Source organism: Lepisosteus platostomus, chromosome 1 (assembly GCF_059453375.1).
Source record: "Lepisosteus platostomus isolate fLepPlt1 chromosome 1, fLepPlt1.hap1, whole genome shotgun sequence".
Taxonomy (NCBI): domain Eukaryota; kingdom Metazoa; phylum Chordata; class Actinopteri; order Semionotiformes; family Lepisosteidae; genus Lepisosteus; species Lepisosteus platostomus.
This window is the reverse complement of record NC_142611.1, coordinates 62,448,895-62,469,841: the sequence shown is the minus strand read 5'-3', so window position 1 is coordinate 62,469,841 and position 20,947 is coordinate 62,448,895. Positions and strand designations below refer to the sequence as shown.

Here is a 20,947-nt window from a genome sequence, read left to right as displayed (position 1 = left end):
TCAGGGGTCAAGGGTCAGCGTGATGAGAAAGAGCTCGGACCAAGCCTGCACCATGCCTGGGTCTGTGCTGTATCCAGTGTTCACAGCAAGATGGATGATGTCTCGGTTGTATCACAATGAGCAAATAAATGGCAGCAGTAGACACACACCAGGACTCTGAAGGTGCCTGGTGCAAACCTTGAAGGGAGCAGACAGTCCGCACTACAGCCTTCCCTCCCACATCTTGATTAGATTTATCCTGACCTTTTTACTCCTGCTTACTCATTTATTTGGCTGACAATTTCACCCAGGGCATCTTACATTTCCTCCCATTTATACAGCTGGGTATTTGATTGGCACAATTCAGTTGAAGTACTTTGCTCAAGGGAACAACAGCAGTGTCTCACCTGGAATTCGAACCTTCAACCTACCAGTTACAAGTCCACATGCCTTACCACTGCACCACACCGCTGTCCGAAGACTAATGGTCTTTGCTCCAGCCTGACAATCACCCAGCCAGAAGTATGACTGTACAGCAATGCAATAACCCCCCTACACAGACCCTACAACTGTCCAGTTCAATGTAGTACTGCTTGGTGTCCTGTATCTCCCAGACTGTCCATACCTCCAACTGTGTGGTGTCCATGCCTGCTTTGGTGTAGTACTTGAAGAAATCCTGTAGGGGGAGACAGAGCAGTTCTGACACTTGATTGTGCACACACACAAGCACACACACCCTTTTCGTCGTGGGAACTCACCACAGCTGCCTTTTCAATTAATTAACAAAGCCACAGACTTGAATGGTTTAACCAAGGCTGACAGGTACCAATCAATTACCCATCTACAGAACAAAGTTAAAGTCCTATAGATATCTCACATGACCTCAGGTATCTCCCTTAGTGTTAAATGACATAATTTGACTGAAGAGGTCACAGGCTGTTAGCAGGCCATGGATCAGAGATCCTGTAGGACAGGGAGCTCTAGGACTCCTTCAAAGAGGCTGACAGGATATACAGTACAGTATCTCACTAGCTAGATGCCACATTTTGCTTTAGGGATCCATTCTAAGTTCTAAGACATGTGTTAATATGGCATCTGTAACAGCAACACATTTGCCAGTCACAGCAGGTCTGAACAGAATGGAGTTCACAACAGAAATTCACGAGGAAGGTGAGACCCTATCCTCGCACACTTCCGCTTGCCTGTGTATGGAAGTGTTGCGCCCAGGATTCTCCCGCCCCTCATAACAGCTCCCTGCCTTATCTCTCGCACTAGTGAGGAGGGTTTAGGCAGCTGCCATCCCCACGGCGAGGAGGGTTATTCCAAATACTCAGAGGAAATTTCACCATCTCTCCATCACATTCATTACGATTTATCCCAGCTACTGCTACCGCTGTCCGTAGCACAGTGACCGTGGATCTTTCAAGTCATCTCGATCAGCGGCTGCTGTCACGTTTGGTCTGTGGCTCATTAACTTGAGCAGATTTCAAACTGAACCCTTAAAGCTCAGTGCAAGAGCGGATAGCTTTCTCCTGGGCTGAGCCTTTCCCTAGATGCAGGATAAAAGACTGCAGGTAGGATCTGCACCAGGAACGGCCTTACATCTGTTCACACTCGAACCTGGAACCTGAAGCCCTCCTCCCAGAGAGCTACAGCAACGTCTGGTTTTCATTCTGGCCTCAAAATGGCTTAATTTGGCTCAATTAGCTGCTGAATCAGGATAACATACTTTCCAGCTGGCTGGCAAGCTGGCTCAGTGGGCAGCATTGCTCACATGCAGTGCTGGAGTGCTGAGTTCAATTCCCAAGATACTGTCTGTGTGGAGTTTGCATGCTCTCCTTATGTTTGTGTTGGTTTCCACAGGGTGCTCTGGTTCCCTACCACAGTGCAAAGACATGCTGGTGGAATAATTGGCTTCTGCGAAAATTGGCCCTGGTGTGAGTGAGTGTGCCTGTGTCTGTGTGCCCTGTGATGGACTAGTGTCCCGTCCTGGGTGTATCCTGCTTTGCGTCTTTTGCTTGCTGGGATAGGTGCTGGCTCCCCGTGGTTAGAAATGGATGGATGCTCTCCAGATGTCTGCTCACTAACCATTAAAGACTGCCTGTAAGGCTGACTGGATTGTTGCCCAGGTGGAGCAGGACTGGCCGCCCCTGGGTGTCCTGGGACCTCAGTCCTGCTCCTCAGGGGATGCCACCCAAACAGATCCTCTAAGGAGTTGTTTAATCGGTCCAAATAACCCTAATTCAGACCTTTCTCATTACCTCCCTTTGGTCTTGGGGTCTCACACTTTAAAGAGACCTATGAACCTGGTTGGGTCCTGGGGCGCCCTCCCCAAGGGTCAGAGCTGGGGAACCCCGCCCCCCGCTGTGGGCGGCCCTCACCTTCAGCAGGAGCTGGTACTTCATGATGCGCTGGACAGGCTTGATGAGAAGGTCGTTCAGCTGGAGCCGGTGCCCCAGCTGCTGCTTCAGCTCCTGGACACAAGAGACAGAAGGAGACGAGACCTGTCAGCTGGGCAGCCCACACCTGGGGTTGAATGTGTGTGTTAAATCTCTGGACAGCGCAGGTGAGTCCACGAGGGGAGCACGAGGAGGAGGGCTCTGTCAGTGAACCCCCCCTCCCTACCCCAACACTCGCACACTTACAGAAAATGGAACGTCCCACTTATACTGGCAAGCAGGAAAGTCCATTACAAAGTAAGAAAGGGGGGAGGCTTTTGATTGTGTCCAATGAAAAAAAGATATTGAAAAGCTTTGCTACATACTGTACTGAATTTATTAGTTTTTCATGTTTAGTTAACAGTAACAGCTAACAGTGATTGCTACCTGTAACTGTAAAAAGCATAATTTCTGGCTACATTAGGGTGGTCTCATAGTGACCGTCCCCCATCCCCCTCAACCCATTCTCTACTGCCGTTCTCCACAGGTGGTCAGTACCAAGTGATCCTGGGAGGGGAGCACGGGCAGCCATGTACTGCAGGTGTCCAGAGTCTCAGCCCTTACCTCAAAGTAGGTGTCGATGTACTCTGACACAATGTGCTCAGACTTGGGCTTGTTCTGACAGTACACCACATACATGTGGAGGCGCCGTTCCTAGAAGGGGGATACAGACACAGCAGCACTTTCAAAACAGGGGTGAATGGGGTTTCTTCATAAAATACCATCGTGTTTTATGCCCCATTTCTGCCTCATAAACAACATGGAATGTCCCACTTCTTCTTGAAGACACCAGCAAGCCACATAACAACAGTCTGCCTGAACACCATCGGGTCTCCCAGGAGTCTTAGCATGCAGCCAATGAGAATAGAGAAGACCTTTCCCTGTGTGCTATTGGCCATCAGAATCACATGACCTTAACAAAAACATGGTTGCAGTTGTGATTTTCTGTTCTTGAAGTAAAACGCTATAAATCATTCTTACTTAAAGAACACATGGAGAAAGCCTACCCAGACACAAAAAGGACACACAAACTCCACACAGAAGGTGTCCCAGCCCAGTCTCAAGCCCAGAACTCAAGAGCTGTGAGGCTGCAGCTCTGACCAGTGGTCAGTCCTAATTGAGACCGAACACTTGTGTGTGTATGAATGTGCAAGCCTGTTCTGTGAGTGTGTGCATGTGTTTGTGGGCGTGTACATGAATGTGAATGAGTGTGTTTGCTCATGTGCGTGTTTACGGGTGTGTGCATGGATGTGTGTGAGTGTGTATTCATGCGAGTGTGTGCGTAGATATGTGTGTGTGTGTGTGTGTGTGTTTGCAAGTGTGTGTGTTTGCGAGTGTTTGCTCGAATGCACGTGTGTATGCCTGTGGTGGCCTATATAATACTGTATATAACTTGACTGCATTATTCTCAATATCAAATGAGCACCAAGGTGCAGGTGTCAGTTTCCAGCTTGCAGACAGCAAATTGCTTGTTCAGCCATGCTGTTCTCATTTCCTGGACGATGAAACCCTTTCATACCCCCCTTTTTTCCTGGGGGGGGGGGAGGGGGGGGCAGTGATACACTGCTCGAGCACTTAAGAGTTTTCCTCTGGGGACGAGATAACGGCTGAAACCCACTTTCCACTCAATGCCAGGAAGAGAAGTGCTCTTTCTGGGCTTGACATATTGCATCTGCACCTCGTGCTCCTGGCTGCTTCCTGGATCCATTCAAGCCCGCCTGTCTGTCAGCAGCCCCCACCCTGTCATTCCCAGATTCCGGCTTCTTTCCGTTGCGCCAGCCGGGACTGGCATTCCCACGCTCACGACAGGCTTCATGGGCCGACACGTAGAGCCTGTGTTTCCTCTCCAGGTTTCACTGGGGGGGGGGCTAATATGTTAGCCCCAGTTATTGTGTGCTTTTCTTTGGGGTGCAAAAGGGATCCAGTGGCGTCCTTCGATTGGGGTCACCCCCAACAGCCCCCACCCCCCCCGATTTTCACTTCAGTGCAAAATCCAAGACTGGAGGCCTCTGGATTTAAACCGGATGGCCCCGAAGCCCTGTACAGGGAAAACGGGCCCTGTGAATGAAGCCTGGATTCGGACAGGTCCACACGTCCTAGTGGTCTCCATGTTCTTCATGGTCTTCCTAGTCGCTCCCCACCTGTGCCCTGACCCTGCACTTCAGCTTCCTGCGCAGCCCGGCCAGCTGGGAGAAGGAGCCCTGTAAGGAGGGCCGCTGAACAATCCCGCGAGCCCTTATCTGTGTTTATCCATGTCTGCAGCTCTGGAGCTGGGGAGCCGTGTTATCTCCCGAGGGGCTTCTGGTTTCCATCCCGGCTCAGTCAGCACAAACAATCGCTCTGTCCCGGCTCACGGCTTACTGAGCATTTGAAGTTGCCGGATTGCAGGACCAGGGCTGCGGACACCTAGTTTTATCCAACCATCTCCCCGCCACTCTGTACAGCTCCTGCCTTAGTTAATCGCAGCTGCCGGAGAGCGCTGTAGTGGCTGGCGGCTCTGGCGGGATGCAGGCTCACTGGGGTGCTGCTCAGCCAAGCGCGATCTCACCCGGCAGATCTCTCTGCTCTGTGGACAGAGGCCACACTTCTCCTCCTCCATCCAAGCAGCAATTCCTGGATTCTGGATCTAAGTTCATTTTCATGCTGCCCCCCAATAGCCCAGAAAGCTAAACCAAAGCCTGTAATTTGTCACCTGATTAACGCAATAAAAATCTTGAATGCTCGGATCTCACTTCCAAGAAATTGCTTTCATTCCTCAGTGGAGCTTGGCTACATGGATTTGGGGTCACACCTGGAGAACGTAGCGCCTGAGTTTGTGCCGGGCTGGGCACAGGGACTTACGTGTTTGATGAAGAGCTCAGCGAGTCTGTCTGGGTCAGCAACACACTTCTCCAGCTCCCCCAGGAAGTAGCTGCACAGAGACACGGGGGCAGCAGGTCAGACTGGATCTCAATGAGCTTTACTGCACAGTACTGTGCTTTTACCCTGATCTCACTGGACGTTACTGCATTGGACTGTGCTTTCACCCTGATCTCACTGGGCTTTTCTGCACTGTCCTGTGATTTTACCCTGATCTCACTGGGCTTTTCTGCACTGTCCTGTGATTTTACCTTGATCTCACTGGGCTTTACTGCTCTGGACTGTGCTTTTACCCTGATCTCAATGGGTTTTACTGCTCTGGACTGTGCTTTAACCCTGATCCCACTGGGCTTTACTGCACTGGACCGTGCTTTTACCCTGATCTCAGTGGGTTTTACTGCTCTGGACTGTGGTTTTACCCTGATTTCACTGGGCTTTACTGCACAGTACTGTGCTTTTACCCTGATCTCAATGGGTTTTACTGCTCTGGACTGTGCTTTAACCCTGATCCCACTGGGCTTTACTGCACTGGACTGTGCTTTTTCCCTGATCTCACTGGAATTTCCTGCACTGTCCTGTGATTTTACCCAATTTGCACAGCCTAGCCCCTACCCCCTGAGTACCACTGGGGCACCAAGTGTGGAGTGGGCACTCACTCTTTGTGCCAGTCAAAGATCTGGTGGATGTTCCCAAACACAATCTTGTCCTTCCCCTTCATGTCTTCGGGCACCCCCCTGGTGTTCATGGTGGCCATGTAGCCCTGGGAGAGCAGAGCAGGACAGAGTGACCGCAGGGCCAGCCATATCGCACACGCTTAGCAGAAAAAAGACAGGAAATGTGCCACGAACCTGAACCCCATAGTGCAGGTGGACCGGCGGTGGAGGTGAGGGTCGGAGGTCACGCAACGTACTGAAAAACGTTGGTGAGACCATTTTCAAACAGCTGTGTGCTGAACACAGTGCACAGCAGAGTGGCAAAAGTACATACACAAGCTAACAAGACCACAGGCTCTGTGGACAACTACAGCACGTGCCAAAGGGTGACAGCGTGAACTTTCCACCAGAGGGCGCAGGGCTTAAAAATGTCCAGCAGGAAGGATCCCTGCTCTGGCTTTACAGTGACATCGTCGAGAAATGCTTCACTCCTCCAATCAAAGCTCTCTTTCCTGGCAGGTGCTGTGAATGATCACCGGAACCAGGATCACCAAGAACCAAATGACTGATGGGTCTGCACTGAGGTGGGCGTGTGTGCATGTGCCATTCTGTCCTGACGGGGGCGCCAGAGACATTGTTGGCAAGCTTAGTCTTCAAGTCGGCAGACATCTCCAAGTTGGGTGTGTGTTCAGGGGGGGCACTATTGGCCCTGTTCCCTCATTTTCTGTAACACCCAATGTCTTTGTGCCGCAGTGCACAATTTTCATCGTACAGTTGCTTGAATGGGCCTGCTAACTTTCTAATCATCCTGTATTGGAACATTGAGTAAGACTGCAGTCTGGGTCAGGCATTGATTTGGAAATCACCACCAGGGCCTGCTTGGAGGAAAACTCTTTATTGCAGCACCGAGCAGCTCAGACCGCCTGGGGATCTGGCATGCAGACAGTGTCCAGGTGTGCTGCTGGAGGACCGCTGTGTCAGCTCAGCTATACACTGCACAGTTCCACTACTTAATGGCTTAACTGGACAAGTTAAACAGCCTGTTCCCAGCTCCTAGCGGTGAAGACGCTGGTAATCTGAAGAGACCAGTACAAACTGGGCACTCCTGACCTGTGCCTGACCTGTGCCTGAACTGCGTCTGACCTGGCCTATATTCTCTGCAACATGATGAAACCAGGCTGGAGGTGGTTTGGCATCAGTGCTGCCAGTGCGGTGCCAGTCCCAGATACCCACCTCCACTATCAGGCCCAGGTCACTGACGTACAGCTTCTCTGTCTCGATCAGCTCCTTCAGCACGTACCTGGCAGAGGAAGAGGAGGAGAGAGGGGGGAAGACAGGTATCAGGAGGGATCAGTCTTGTCCTGTCTTTGCATGGCTCTCAATCACTACAGGTACCATGAACAGGGCTTACAGAACGTTAGTTGCTCTTTGGGCCACTACAGGTGTATCCTGTGGAGAGCATGTCTATCAAAGTGGTTTATAACCCAGTTCATGGGTTTTCCAGTGATCCATCAATGTTAAGGTGTAATCTGTTCCGTAAATGTGTGGACATGTAAAGTGGTTTGCCACATTCAGTCTCATTTAAGAGGAAAATGTGTAAAATGTGTTGATTCCCCTGATCAAATATTGTATACAGCTCTATGCACAGAGCTGCATTCCACCTATGCTGTTGCGGTAACAGAACCGTACTCTGAGGTTGGCCTGCAGTGCAGATCAGTACATGTCTGCGTGTGTCTGTGTGCTGGTGTGTCTCTGTCAGACCAATCAGAAGGAGAGGCTAATGCGAATCTGGGCTCCGGTTGGTAGAATACCTACATGCTCTTTTCTAAGGCACTCTTCCTCTCTTCCTCACTGTCCTCAGTTACTGACGATTGGCTGGAGGTGTCATCATCCTGGGCGGAGCCAACTGTAACTTGCAGTGGATTGGTGGAAAAAGGATCCTATCAAGGGATAGGAAAAAAGTACCTTTAAGATTCCAGCATGTACTGGGGAGGAACGAGGGGAAGACTCTGTAATCTGAATAACGTTGGTAGTAAAAATGGATGGACACAGATCACTAAGAAAATGTAACCTTTCCAATCTGGTACACAGCTTGTGAGACAAGTTCCAGTTTGAGGTTTTCAGAAATTGACAGAAAGTTCATTTCTAGACCTGTTTGTGTGAGTGTCCTTCAGGTACTTCGGTTTCCTCCCACAATCCAAAGTGGTAAAAACAGGCCCTGTTGTGTGTGCATGCGTGCGTGCGTGCGTGCGTGCGTGCGTGCGTGCGTGCGTGCGTGCGTGCGTGCGTGTGCTCTGTGATGGCCTGGCATCCCCTCCGTGGTGTACCCTGTCTTGCTCCTGTTGCTTGCTGGGATAGGCTCTGGCTCCTCTGTGACGCTCGATTGGTTAGAAAATGGATGGATGGGATAAAGGATCACCTGAGATTTTCACATTCAGTTTTTATGAGCTACCAGAATATGAGAACAGAGGGACTATCTTGCGACTAGTTAGTTCCTCCGTGTTCAATCAATGTAGGACACTCCCTGCAGACTAAAGAAACTCAGTTCCTTCAACCTGTCAATGTAGGACACTCCCTGCAGACTATAGAAACTCAGTTCCTTCAACCTGTCAATGTAGGACACTCCCTGCAGACTATAGAAACTCAGTTTCTTCGACCTGTCAATGTAGGACACTCCCTTCCCTGTCCTGGAAAAAAGATGCCCGAGCCAGCTTGGACATTAACCTGTCCAAGTCTCTCTCAAGCTGATGTTTCTTTGAAGGAAGGTTCAGATACTTTGCATGGAATAATGGGACATTTTTCCTGCCGGGAAAAGTTTAAGAAAAGCTTTGTGTTAGTGAGGATCTAGTTAAGAATCTGTGCAGTGATTGATCTGCCTCTTTTTCCAAATGCTTCGTAGTTTTTCTTTTGCAGAAGCCGATGCCTCTCTTGCCCCTTTGCATGTGGAAAGAGCTCCAGTTTCTCCCAGGCTGACTCATGAGGGAACCATGAACTGCCGTCCGTGACCGACGGCTATCTGGGCTCTGACACCACAAGTCTCCCCATGTTCCTCTATCTGGAGTCCAAGGCAAACATGCAGAAAGCCCAGTCTGCTGCAGGATTCATATAGTGGATAGTTGGGGCGGGGGCTCGGCTCAGACGAGGAAGATGCATTCACTAAAGCAGAAGCTAGATTGCTGCTTTTAACTCAGGGAATAACAGGGGATAGCTAATAGCTATTGATTTCCTCGCGATCCATCAGTTTCTGAACGCACAGGACGGTTTTCAACTTAAGCGGGCCACTTCTCGCCTGTGTCTGTGGAATAAGGCCACAGTGGCAGGTGTGGGGGTATCCAGAGGTGACCCCGTGAGCAGTATGCAGATACCTCCCCATACAGGGACCGGCGCCAGAGCCCCCATTCCGATCGGGGCCGGCGTGGCAGTGAGCCCCGCCGAGATGGAAACAAGGGGAGGGATAAAGTGAAGACAGATGTGGGGTAAAACTAGACGGATTGGGAAGGCGGCCATGCGCGAGCGCTCCAGAGTGCGGCTTCTGGTCGTCTCCTTCGGAAAATATGACAGCACTTTCCAAAAGGCCGATAGGGGATCTTCATCATCCAGCGAGGGACAGATCTCTGGATTGCCCAGAGAGCAGGGACGGAGAGAAAGGAGACAGACAGAGAGGGAAGCAAGAGGGAGAGAGCAGGAGAGAGATCAGAGAGCACATGTGAGGATAAAGAGAGAGATAGAAAGAGACAGAGAGGGAGAGAGAGACAGAGAGAGGACAGAGAGGGAGAGGCAGGGGGAGAGAGAGGGATAAATAGAGAGAGAGGGAGAGGCAGGGGGGGGAGACAGAGAGGGAGAGACAGGAAGAGAGAGGGATAAATAGAGAGAGAGGGAGAGATAGACAGAGAGATGGAGAGACAGCGAGACAGAGAGGGGGGGAGAAATAGAGAGACAGGGAGAGAGCAGGGAGTTAGATGGACCAGGTTGCCAGGGCAACGGGAGATTAGCAGCCCAGCCAGCAGGGGTGATGATGGAATGATAATGAATGTGCAGCGGTTAAAAATAATTCCTCAAGGAGGCTGCGCCAGAGCTGCCGGAGACACGGGGCAGTGGTGACAGCGAGCAGGATGGAAAGGCAAGGTGGGAAGAGTGGGACCCTGTCCAACCCTCTCTCTCCCTCCCCCTTCAGTTCAAATCCAAAGAGCTTCACAGAGCCACACTATACAGTCACACACCGGGCTGAGGCTTCACGGGCCGGACCGCTCAGTTACAGTCACACACTGTACAGTCACACACTGGGCTGCGGCTTCACGGGCCGGACCGGTCCGTTACAGTCACACACTGTACAGTCACACACCGGGCTGAGGCTTCACGGGGCGGACCGGTCCGTTACAGTCACACACTGTACAGTCACATACCCGGCTGAGGCTTCACGGGCCGGACCGGTCCGTTACAGTCACACACTGTACAGTCACACACCCGGCTGAGGCTTCACGGGCCGGACCGGTCCATTACAGTCACACACTGTACAGTCACACACTGTACAGTCACACACTGGGCTGCGGCTTCACGGGCCGGACCGGTCCGTTACAGTAACACACTGTACAGTCACACACTGTACAGTCACACACTGGGCTGCGGCTTCACGGGCCGGACCGGTCCGTTACAGTCACACACTGTACAGTCACACACCCGGCTGAGGCTTCACGGGCCGGACCGGTCCGTAACAGTCACACACTGTACAGTCACACACTGTACAGTCACACACTGGGCTGCGGCTTCACGGGCCGGACCGGTCCGTTACAGTCACACACTGTACAGTCACACACCCGGCTGAGGCTTCACGGGCCGGACCGGTCCGTTACAGTCACACACTGTACAGTCACACACCCGGCTGAGGCTTCACGGGCCGGACCGGTCCGTTACAGTCACACACTGTACAGTCACACACTGGGCTGCGGCTTCACGGACCGGACCGGTCCGTTACAGTCACACACTGTACAGTCACACACTGGGCTGCGGCTCTGTTGAGTCCCCTCCCCCAGAGGGACTGGAGGGACTGGAAAATTTGATTCTGGCAGGAGTGGGAATTCTAGGATTACATTAGTTAATTTAGGGAAGAATGCTTGTTGCATCCCAGATATTTCTCACAGTGCAGTAGGAAGTGCACCTCTGTCTCTGTTTCTCCCCGCTGACAGTGGGAGCACAGTCTGTCCTCTCTGGGCAGCCAGGTCTGTCTGTGTCCAATTTCTATGTCCAGGCTGTGGTCACTCAGCCTGTCCTCTCTGGGCAGCCAGGTCTGTCTGTGTCCAATTTCTATGTCCAGGCTGTGGTCACTCAGCCTGTCCTCTCTGGGCAGCCAGGTCTGTCTGTGTCCAGTTTCTATGTCCAGGCTGTGGTCACTCAGCCTGTCCTCTCTGGACAGCCAGGTCTGTCTGTGTCCAGTTTCTATGCCCAGGCTGTGGTCACTCAGCCTGTCCTCTCTGGGCAGCCAGGTCTGCCTGTGTCCAGTTTCTATGTCCAGGCTGTGGTCACTGAGCCTCTCCTCTCTGGACAGCCAGGTCTGTCTGTGTCCAGTTTCTATGTCCAGGCTGTGGTCACTCAGCCTGTCCTCTCTGGACAGCCAGGTCTGCCTGTTTCCAGTTTCTATGTCCAGGCTGTGGTCACTCAGCCTGTCCTCTCTGGGCAGCCAGGTCTGTCCTGAGGCTGGCTGGTGCCTGTGTGGCTCAGGACAGCGAGCTTCAGCACCAGCAGGCTGAGGGGGCTCTTTTCTGGGCTCTGCAGGGACTTGTGGAGTCTCTCTCAGCAGTAGAAGAGGAATATTTCTTTCTGTGTATCTCTGTCACCCCCCCTGTCTCATCCCAGAAGACAGGCTGGGATCAGTGAGTCACTCCCTGGCACACAGTGAAAACCGTCCAGTTAATTTGTTTACACTCATCCAGGAGCAAGAGAAAGATCTTTCAGAAACTTTTCTGGCTGCAAACAATTGTTTTTTTCAGAAACCAGCCCGCAAAGCTGTATTTTATCCTAAAAATATTCAAAGGGCTGAGGTCTTGGCACATGAAGGTATTACAAGCAGCTGGTTTAGAAAGCCGATGTGTGTGTGTGTTTGCGTGCATGTCTGTGTTTGCGTGTATGTGTTTCGTCTGCTGGCCTGTGCTGAGTGTATATGTGTGTATATGTGTATTCATGCACATGAATGTTTGTGTGTGTGTGCTGTGTGTATTGGGTTTGCACATGCATTCATGTGCATGTGTGCTGTGTGTGTGTGTTTGCGTCCGTGTGTTGTGTGTGCGGGTCTATGCTGTTTGTGTGTGTGCTGTGTATTCGTTGTGTGTATGCATGTCTGTGTGTGCTCAGTGGACACAGGAAGAGATGTTTGCTAAACACCAGCAGGACTTTTTTCGGGCTGAATTAACACATCACCAGCAGAGCGTTAATGCAGTCAAGTTAAATACCATCCCAGCCTGTTCTGGGAGCCTGCCTGACTGCACGGGCTCTGTGCCTGCCATCTGCTCCTGCTGGGAGCTACATCAGCTGCTTCCCCTCGTGTCCACTCGAGGGGGACCAGGCCTCCTGGATTTGTCTCCCCTCTCCTGGATATGTTTGTAAGCCATGAAACTGATGAAACTGCTATGGAATCAGAGACTGCTGTCCATGTCTACTATTATGGGACAACTCATCTGAAAAGGCCATGAAGGCATCTCTTGGTTTAGGCTGTACCAATTGATTAATTAATTAATTAGGCTGCCGATCAGCTGAACATCCTGTCAGGTAATGTAGCCTGACAGATTGGTTAGTGTTTTGGTTATTCACTTGAATGGCTAATGAGGAACAGCTAGAATGTCTGGCCGCAGCCCAACTGGACTCACCTGTGTGTGACCTGGACTGGACTCCCCCTGCAGCAGCTCGGACAGGTATCTGTGTGTCGTGGGAGTTCCTGGCTGGGAGCTGCCCCTGCGTTCCCCCGGACCATCCCTCCACTCCTGTAGAAACATGAGGGGCATTACCCTCAGTATATAACACTTCTAAAACTCCAGGCTGAGTATATACATCCAATGAACATATAGATATTACACCTCTAATACTCCAGACTGAGTATATTGGGCTAAGGATTGTATAGTGGCTAAGGATCTGCGCCTGTGGCTGGAAGGTTGCTGGTTCAAATCCCACAGCTGGCAGAGGAGTCCTACTCCATTGGGCCCCTGAGCAAGGCCCTTAACCCCAACTGCTCCAGGGGTGCTGTATAAATAGCTGACCCCCAGCTTCTCTCCCTGTGTGTGTCTCATGGAGAGCAAGCTGGGGTATGAATTCCTAATGGAAGAAATTGTATAGGGCTAATAAAGTGATGTTATGTTATATCACTCCACTGAATACAGTGTATATATACATACAATATTACACCTCTAATACTCCAGACTGAGTATATTACTCCACTGAATACCGTATATATATTACACCTCTAATACTCCAGGCTGAGTATATAACTCCACTAAATATGTACAGTATATCACCCCTCTAATACTCCAGACTGTGTATATAACTCCACTAAATATATACAGTATATCACCCCTCTAATACTCCAGACTGTGTATGTTAAATTCACTTCAATTCAATTCAAAATACTTTATTCATCCCCCAGGGGGCAATTTATATAACACCACTAATACCCCGGACTGATTATGTAACACCCCAGACAGGTATTAAAACACTCCTGTGTATCTATTAAGAATGACAGTTCTCATACCAGGTGTCTTTTGAAGCATCTATCTACACAGAGAGAGAATGACACAAACCCAAGCACAAAAAGGAGCAGCCCTGAACACCTTGGTGAGTCATTTCGCCTTCCCCAGAGCCGAAGGAGGAAGGCAGTAGCACCCCTTGGGCTCCAAGCGCTTACAGAGTTGCCTGTCAATACAGACATACCGACCCAGAAGCTCCAAACTCCCCCCGCGTCCCAGCTGCCCTTACCAGCTCCTTGCCCGAGGGGGGGAGGATGTTCTCGGACTCCCCCTGGCGTCCCGACGGCCCCTGGCCCTGGCTGGGCAGGGGGTGCAGCCTCCCGTCCAGCCGGCGGACCTGCCTCTCTCCCTTGCTGCCCCCGGCGGCACTCAGCTTGCGCACGGGGTTTGTGAGCCACTTCTTGAGCGTGCTGACCGAGCGGCGCGAGGCGGGGGAGCTGGGGGCCGAGCCGCCCGACGCCTGGGGCTGCATGGAGGCCACAGAGGCTGAGAGACTGCCATCACTGCCAGCAACCGAGTAGGACTCTGCAGAGACAGAGACAGAGAGACACACTGCCATCACTGCCAGCGACCGAGTAGGACTCTGCAGAGACAGAGACAGAGAGACACACTGCCATCACTGCCAGCGACCGAGTAGGACTCTGCAGAGACAGAGACAGAGAGACACACTGTCATCACTGCCAGCGACCGAGTAGGACTCTGCAGAGACAGAGACAGAGAGACACACTGCCATCACTGCCAGCGACCGAGTAGGACTCTGCAGAGACAGACAGAGAGACACACTGCCATCACTGCCAGCAACCGAGTAGGACTCTGCAGAGACAGAGACAGAGAGACACACTGCCATCACTGCCAGCAACCGAGTAGGACTCTGCAGAGACAGAGACAGAGAGACACACTGCCGTCACTGCCAGCGACCGAGTAGGACTCTGCAGAGACAGAGACAGAGAGACACACTGCCGTCACTGCCAGCAACCGAGTAGGACTCTGCAGAGACAGAGACAGAGAGACACACTGCCATCACTGCCAGCAACCGAGTAGGACTCTGCAGAGACAGAGAGACACACTGCCGTCACTGCCAGCAACCGAGTAGGACTCTGCAGAGACAGAGACAGAGAGACACACTGCCTTCACTGCCAGCAACCGAGTAGGACTCTGCAGAGACAGAGACAGAGAGACACACTGCCATCACTGCCAGCAACCGAGTAGGACTCTGCAGAGACAGAGACAGAGAGACACACTGCCATCACTGCCAGCAACCGAGTAGGACTCTGCAGAGACAGAGACAGAGAGACACACTGCCATCACTGCCAGCGACCGAGTAGGACTCTGCAGAGACAGAGACAGAGAGACACACTGCCATCACTGCCAGCAACCGAGTAGGACTCTGCAGAGACAGAGACAGAGAGACACACTGCCATCACTGCCAGCAACCGAGTAGGACTCTGCAGAGACAGAGAGACACACTGCCATCACTGCCAGCAACCGAGTAGGACTCTGCAGAGACAGAGACAGAGAGACACACTGCCGTCACTGCCAGCAACCGAGTAGGACTCTGCAGAGACAGAGAGACACACTGCCATCACTGCCAGCAACCGAGTAGGACTCTGAAGAGACAGAGAAACACTGCTATCACTGAGCATCACAGAGACATAGATTCACTGCCACAGTTTTATAGGTCATAAGAAGGATGCTCGACAATATAACTGTCCATGTATAAATATGTCTTTGAATTATTAAAAGTGTAATCCATCCCATTGACCTATATGGCAGTGAAGTGTGGGGTCCTCTTACAGTCTGAGATTACACTAAATGGGACAAACACACCACAGAAGCCCTGCGCACAGAGAGAAACGCCTAACACTGTACGCAGGGCGGAATTAGGCCAATTACGTTGTAGCACAGCTAAAACAACATGAATCAAAATCAACCAAATCACAGCCACAGTCTGGACATAGAAACTGGACACAGACAGATCAGGCTGACCAGACAGAACAGGACAGGTGATCACAGCCTGGACAAAGAAATTGAGTCATCTGTGACAAAATGGGTCATAAAGCCTCAAGCTGGTAGGACTCACACCCACATCACTCATTAGCAGACTGACATGCCACAGCCTTCCCATCTTTCACATCCTCCCCGGAGAGGACTTTCTTGCCCTCTCTCCGGCCCTGAGTTAATCACAGTGCTGCCGAAGCAACATTCAAAGAGCTTTATTAATGTGACTGATGAATTAGAGTATTGCAAATACAGCGTAACAATTAGCAACACAATTGCGCACATTTAGATCGGTACTATTACTTGAGAGACAGTCCCTGTTCCTCAGGCCGTGACAGATCACCTCAGGGCTGCAGCTTCACTGGCTTCCTCCCCCTGTAGGACTGGAATCTGTCCTGATGCTGGCAGGGGTGGGAATTCTGGGATTAGATTCGCTGTTTCACCTTGAGGTCAGTGCCTGGTCTGCTGGGGCTTCTGCTGCAGTACTCAGCCCCGGGACTTGCTGTGGGTTTTTATGCTTCTGTAGGCTTTGGGTGAATCCGGACCCTGCTCCCGAAATGTTTTGCCACTGTTTTCTCCAAGATCCCCCAAAAAGCCCCGTGTGGGGTCTCTGTTGGAAGCCCCTGTGGTTCTGAGGCCAGCACCCACCAGTGCAGGGAGACGCCGCGCCTGGGTGTGGTGAGACAGTATGATGTCCCGCGACAACCACCCTTTTAAGAACTTTTGTAATATTGTAGAGATTGCGTGACTTGGTGGAGTGTGTACTCATTGTAAGATGTCTATTGTGAAATAAAGTTGATTTTGTCAGAAAGAAATGATGCAGTGGCCTGTGATCACCACTAGGGGAGAGCTGTTCATGTCTAGTGAGAAAAGACTGCAGCATTGTCCTGGGGGGAGAATGACCAAGTACTTAACTCATAAGAACAGAGAATAGTTACAAACAGTAGGGGGTCATTTAAGCTGTACAGGCCACTTGTTAGTTAGTACTTAATTGATACAATGGTCTCATCCAGCCATTCATTGAATAAAGCCATAGTATCAGCCTCAACAACTTGGCTAGGCGACTTGTTCCATACTCCCTCAGCCCTTTGTGTAAAGTGCCTCCTGTTCTCCTGTTTAAATGTCCTTCCATATCACCCCTCCTCGTACCCTCAGGTTATGCTGCACTGTTGATTCTGAAGACGTCCGCTGGGTTGAGTTTGTGGAAATTTGCATACTTGACTCAGGTCCCTTCCTAGCATCCTCAGTTCAAGACTAAAGCGATTCCTGTCTTCTCACCCGTGAGTGCAAGACTTCCCTGGTTCCCCATCTCTAGAGAAGTCTCACAGACAGATGCCGGCACGCTGCGTGAGATCTTCAGTGCTACAGGTGGGGGTGCTGTTTCACAGTCAGCGGCTGACAGTTGTGTCTCGTAGCTACCGAGCAGTATCCAGCAAAATTGATTTGACTTTGGACTCTCCCCTTTGCCCCCCTGTGCTCACTCTGTTTCCTGTCTGACATCAGCCTCAGCAGGGACGAGTGAGCAGAGAGCAGTCAGCAGGGGGAGCTGCCCCCACACCCCCCACTTCCTGCTGGTAAACAGGAAGTGGATGACGGCAGCCCAGTCAGGTATCTACAAGGGCTTTTTCTTTTAACTGAAAACATCGATTTTTTTTAGGATCAACTGAGGTTTTCCACAAAGTCCTTCCGCATTTATCTGAGCCACTCCCTCCCTCCGCTGCCCCCGCCCTGCCAGTTGACCCCAGATTTAAGGAAAGATCTTGGTTTCACCCACTGTTCCACTCCCCTGTGGCTCTAAAGCCTGCCTGCTGCACACGCTCCTGTGCACATAGAGTACCTCTGTCTGGGGCATGAGCGGTCCAGCCAGATCCTACTCCTGTGTTTGTGTCTCCTCCGTTTTGTGCTTGGCATTGTGCTGCCTGAGAGCTGTCGACATGCTCTCACTCAGTAAATGAGGACCTGTGGCTGGAGCCCTGAGCTGAGGTGGGGCGCTGTGTGAGCTGAGGCAGAAGGGTGTAGCCCCAGTCAATTGGACTGAGGGGATGGCTGCCCTGTGGGGCCCCTCCAGGCTCTATATATAGAGAAACCCGATCAGCTGGCAGAGGGCTGAGGAGGGCACAGTGCCAGTGGGTGGCAGTCTCTGGTTCAGGGGAAGGCCCGGCAGCCCCTGCAGCTTCAGACAGGAAGCTGAGGGGCAGTCAGTGCCCTAGCTGACCCAATCTCATGTTACGTTAAACCCCTGAAGTTTCTGGCTAATACTATTCTCAACCCATGAGCCAGGTGCCCATGTCTGTTCTGCATGAGCTCTTGCTGATGTCATTTCCTATGCATACCTCATCATCTCTCTAGACCAGTTGTGGTGTCAGAAGCGTTAGGCCATACTGTCACAACATGTTTCCTCATTCTCTGAAACTCCTTTTAAACCTAACTACACCCTTTCCCTATTAGCAGCTACAGTATATCACCCTGCAACTCACAACTGGCAGCCCACTGAAGCTCAGCAGTGTGAGCCTGGTCAGTACCTGGATTGGAGACTCCTGGGAAAACTAAGGTTGCTGCTAGAAAAGGTGTTAGTGGGGCCAGCAGGGGGCAATCACCCTTTGGTCTTTGTGGGTCCTAATGCACCAGTATAGTGACACGGACACCATACTGTAAAACGTTGCCAAGGTCTTGACTCTCTGTGGTCATTAAAAATCCCAGGGTATTTCTTGAAAAGAATACGGGTGTTACCCCGGTGTCCTGGCCAGAATTCTCCCTGGCCTTTACCAGTCATGGCCTCCTAATAATTCCCATCTCTGAACTGGCGTCATCCCCACTGAGAGCTGGTGTGTGGTGAGTGGACTGGAGCAAAATGCAGGTGGGGGCTGCACATTAATGTTGGTGGAGGAGAATCCCCACACACCACACTGCCTGCTCATGCTGTCCTGCTTGCTCTCACCATGGAAGCCCGACTCACTGCTTGCCCCTTTGCACCTTTATACAAAGGGTGGCAGGGGTCTGGAACACAGCACTTTGTCATGTGCTCGAAGGATCTTTCTAGGAACAGGGGAGCGCTGAGACAATCCCTCCTTTAGACACTGCATCTCCTCCCATGGAGTGTGTATAGTGTACTGGTGGAAATTTCACTGGAGCAGGAACAAATGAATTTCCTCAGTCTTGCCCTGATCCAGTACGCTCAGTCCCATGGGGAACTCCACCACTATTTTGCTGGAGAGAGGCCTGGCGGCAGAGACCAACCACACTGGCCTTTGAAGATCTTCTGCAGAACGCTTGGCCACTCACCGCAAAATACTGGAAGGGCTGTCTCCACACGCAGACAGGGACAGCGGTTAATTAGTTACACATGGCTGAAATCACCCCCCGGCTTCCAAAGGGCTGCCGGAGCCCCTCTGTCTCCCCACAATCGGTGGGGGGAGGTTTGGGGGGACAGCGGTGAGCGTTCGCTTCTTCCAGTACGTGAATTCGGCCTTAACCCCGTGTGCCCCAGGCAGTGCTTCTCCTCCACCACCAGACCAAGCCCACACTGGCGGTCAGGGTCACGGCCAATAGAGCCGCAGTGCAGGGTCACGTGATTAAGGAGCAGCTGCCACAAAGACCAGAAATTGAGTGGAGTGGAAGGGACCCGAGACTGACTCCTCTACCGGACCATGAATGCGGGTCATCATTTCCTGTTGTGAGGGAATGCTGGCACACTCTGGACGTGTGCATTTTGCAGAATGATTTATGTTACTTTTTAAACTAGTGCCTTTGTATCTCATTCATTCCCTGACTTTTCATTTGACTCTGCTTCAGGGCTACACAATCCAGACATGGTTTTCCTTCCTAATGAGCCCTAAAAATTACTTAATTGAACTCGTTATGATATAATGAAGTAATAATTTGACAGGTTGAGGCCATTCCTTGTTCTCATGAAGCTGGAGATGTTAAGAGACACCTCTGCATAGCTGGATAGCAGCCCGTGAGGACTAGAGTTGGGCTCCTTTGCTCAATTTTGATTGTTGCTTTTTTAATGATCTGCTTTTATTTGACCTCAAATGCTGACGGCTCGATTCCTCGTAATACGCCCTTCGTTAGTGCCTTCGTTACTAGCTAGGAATGCTGCCTGTTTGCTTCTGTTGCTCGTGGCTCCCCTGACTTGCTGCAAACCTCTGCCCTGGTTGGCTGAGATCAGCCTGTCCCTTTGCCTTCCCCCTGTGACCCCTGCTTGAGTCCCCGAACCTGCTGGTGTCCTACTCCGCCCCCCCGGGTTCTGAGCGATTAGGTGTTTCAGCCCAGCTTTCTCATTTCATTCCGGGTGTCTCTTGGAAGAAGCCAGAACTGTAGCTTCAACAACATGACTTGGTAGCTTGTTCCACACTCCCACTACCTTTTATGTGAAGAACTGCCCCCTGGTTGCATATAGTTCTTATAATAAAACAAGATATTTGAATTCATATAGACTAAAGACTAGGAAGGACACATTTTGCTCAGTCTTAAAGGCACTCCCTCCTCTCTTATAGTGGGATCTGAGTGCGGTCCTTACTCCTGCCACATATCACGATCAATAACAACATTCAATAAAAAAGAACTTTTAGGAATGTTTATGGAGACATCAGACATAATGATTGCTGGCCCAACCTACTTTAAGGCCAACAACCCAGCTATAGGACAAGAAAGGACCCCCCCAAAACGAAGCAGGTTGGACAGCTATCCCAATCCTTCCATGCAGAAGCACGAAGTAAAATGTAAAGAGAATCTAGAATATAGGAAAGAGTCAGAATCCCGACAGCATTCTACAGGGTGAGGGGACTCCATCCATGCAGGATTGTGGAATGAGAAGATTCTACCTGGAGGCTGATCGGAACCAGCACTGCTCTGCTGATCTGGACCAGTGCATGTTAAATATTCTCTCAGCATCTTCCAATTTACATGGGAAATTTGTCTTCCACACGGGCTCTGATACCGATTCCTGTCGTCTGTTTGAATGAGACAAAGGTGTTCTCTGTGCTGTGTCAAAACAGCAGCCCTGCTCTCTTTATCTGCAACAGATTACATGCAAAACAGGTTGATCATATACTGCAGTCTTACACAAGCTGATCCCTGTTACCAGGAACATCTTATCAGGGCTTTGCAAGAACAGCACCAGTCTTCCTTGAAACTGAGGTGGTGTGATGGTCTCATATACTGTCATACTGTACATACCTGATGTTCAGCACCTACACAACACAGCACACACACCAGTGAAGTTCAGCACCCACACAACACAGCACACACACCAGTGCTGTTACATACCTTCACAACACAGCAAACACCC

General features: G+C 51.1%; 1 protein-coding gene across 4 annotated transcripts in view; it reads right to left on the bottom strand.

The window, feature by feature from the left end:
• Positions 1-20,947, bottom strand: part of LOC148678380 (rho guanine nucleotide exchange factor 25-like) — a 74,556-nt gene that overhangs the window by 10,977 nt on the left and 42,632 nt on the right. For all 4 annotated transcript variants that reach the window (XM_088633384.1, XM_088633386.1, XM_088633385.1 and 1 more), the window contains 9 exons: positions 13,886-14,181; positions 12,787-12,900; positions 7,745-7,869; positions 7,163-7,229; positions 5,933-6,036; positions 5,259-5,328; positions 2,982-3,071; positions 2,361-2,453; positions 605-655 (listed from right to left, as the gene is read on the bottom strand). In XM_088633384.1, coding sequence (XP_088489510.1) covers positions 605-655; positions 2,361-2,453; positions 2,982-3,071; positions 5,259-5,328; positions 5,933-6,036; positions 7,163-7,229; positions 7,745-7,869; positions 12,787-12,900; positions 13,886-14,181 — 1,010 coding nt within the window. The remainder of the gene's footprint in view (positions 1-604; positions 656-2,360; positions 2,454-2,981; positions 3,072-5,258; positions 5,329-5,932; positions 6,037-7,162; positions 7,230-7,744; positions 7,870-12,786; positions 12,901-13,885; positions 14,182-20,947) is intronic.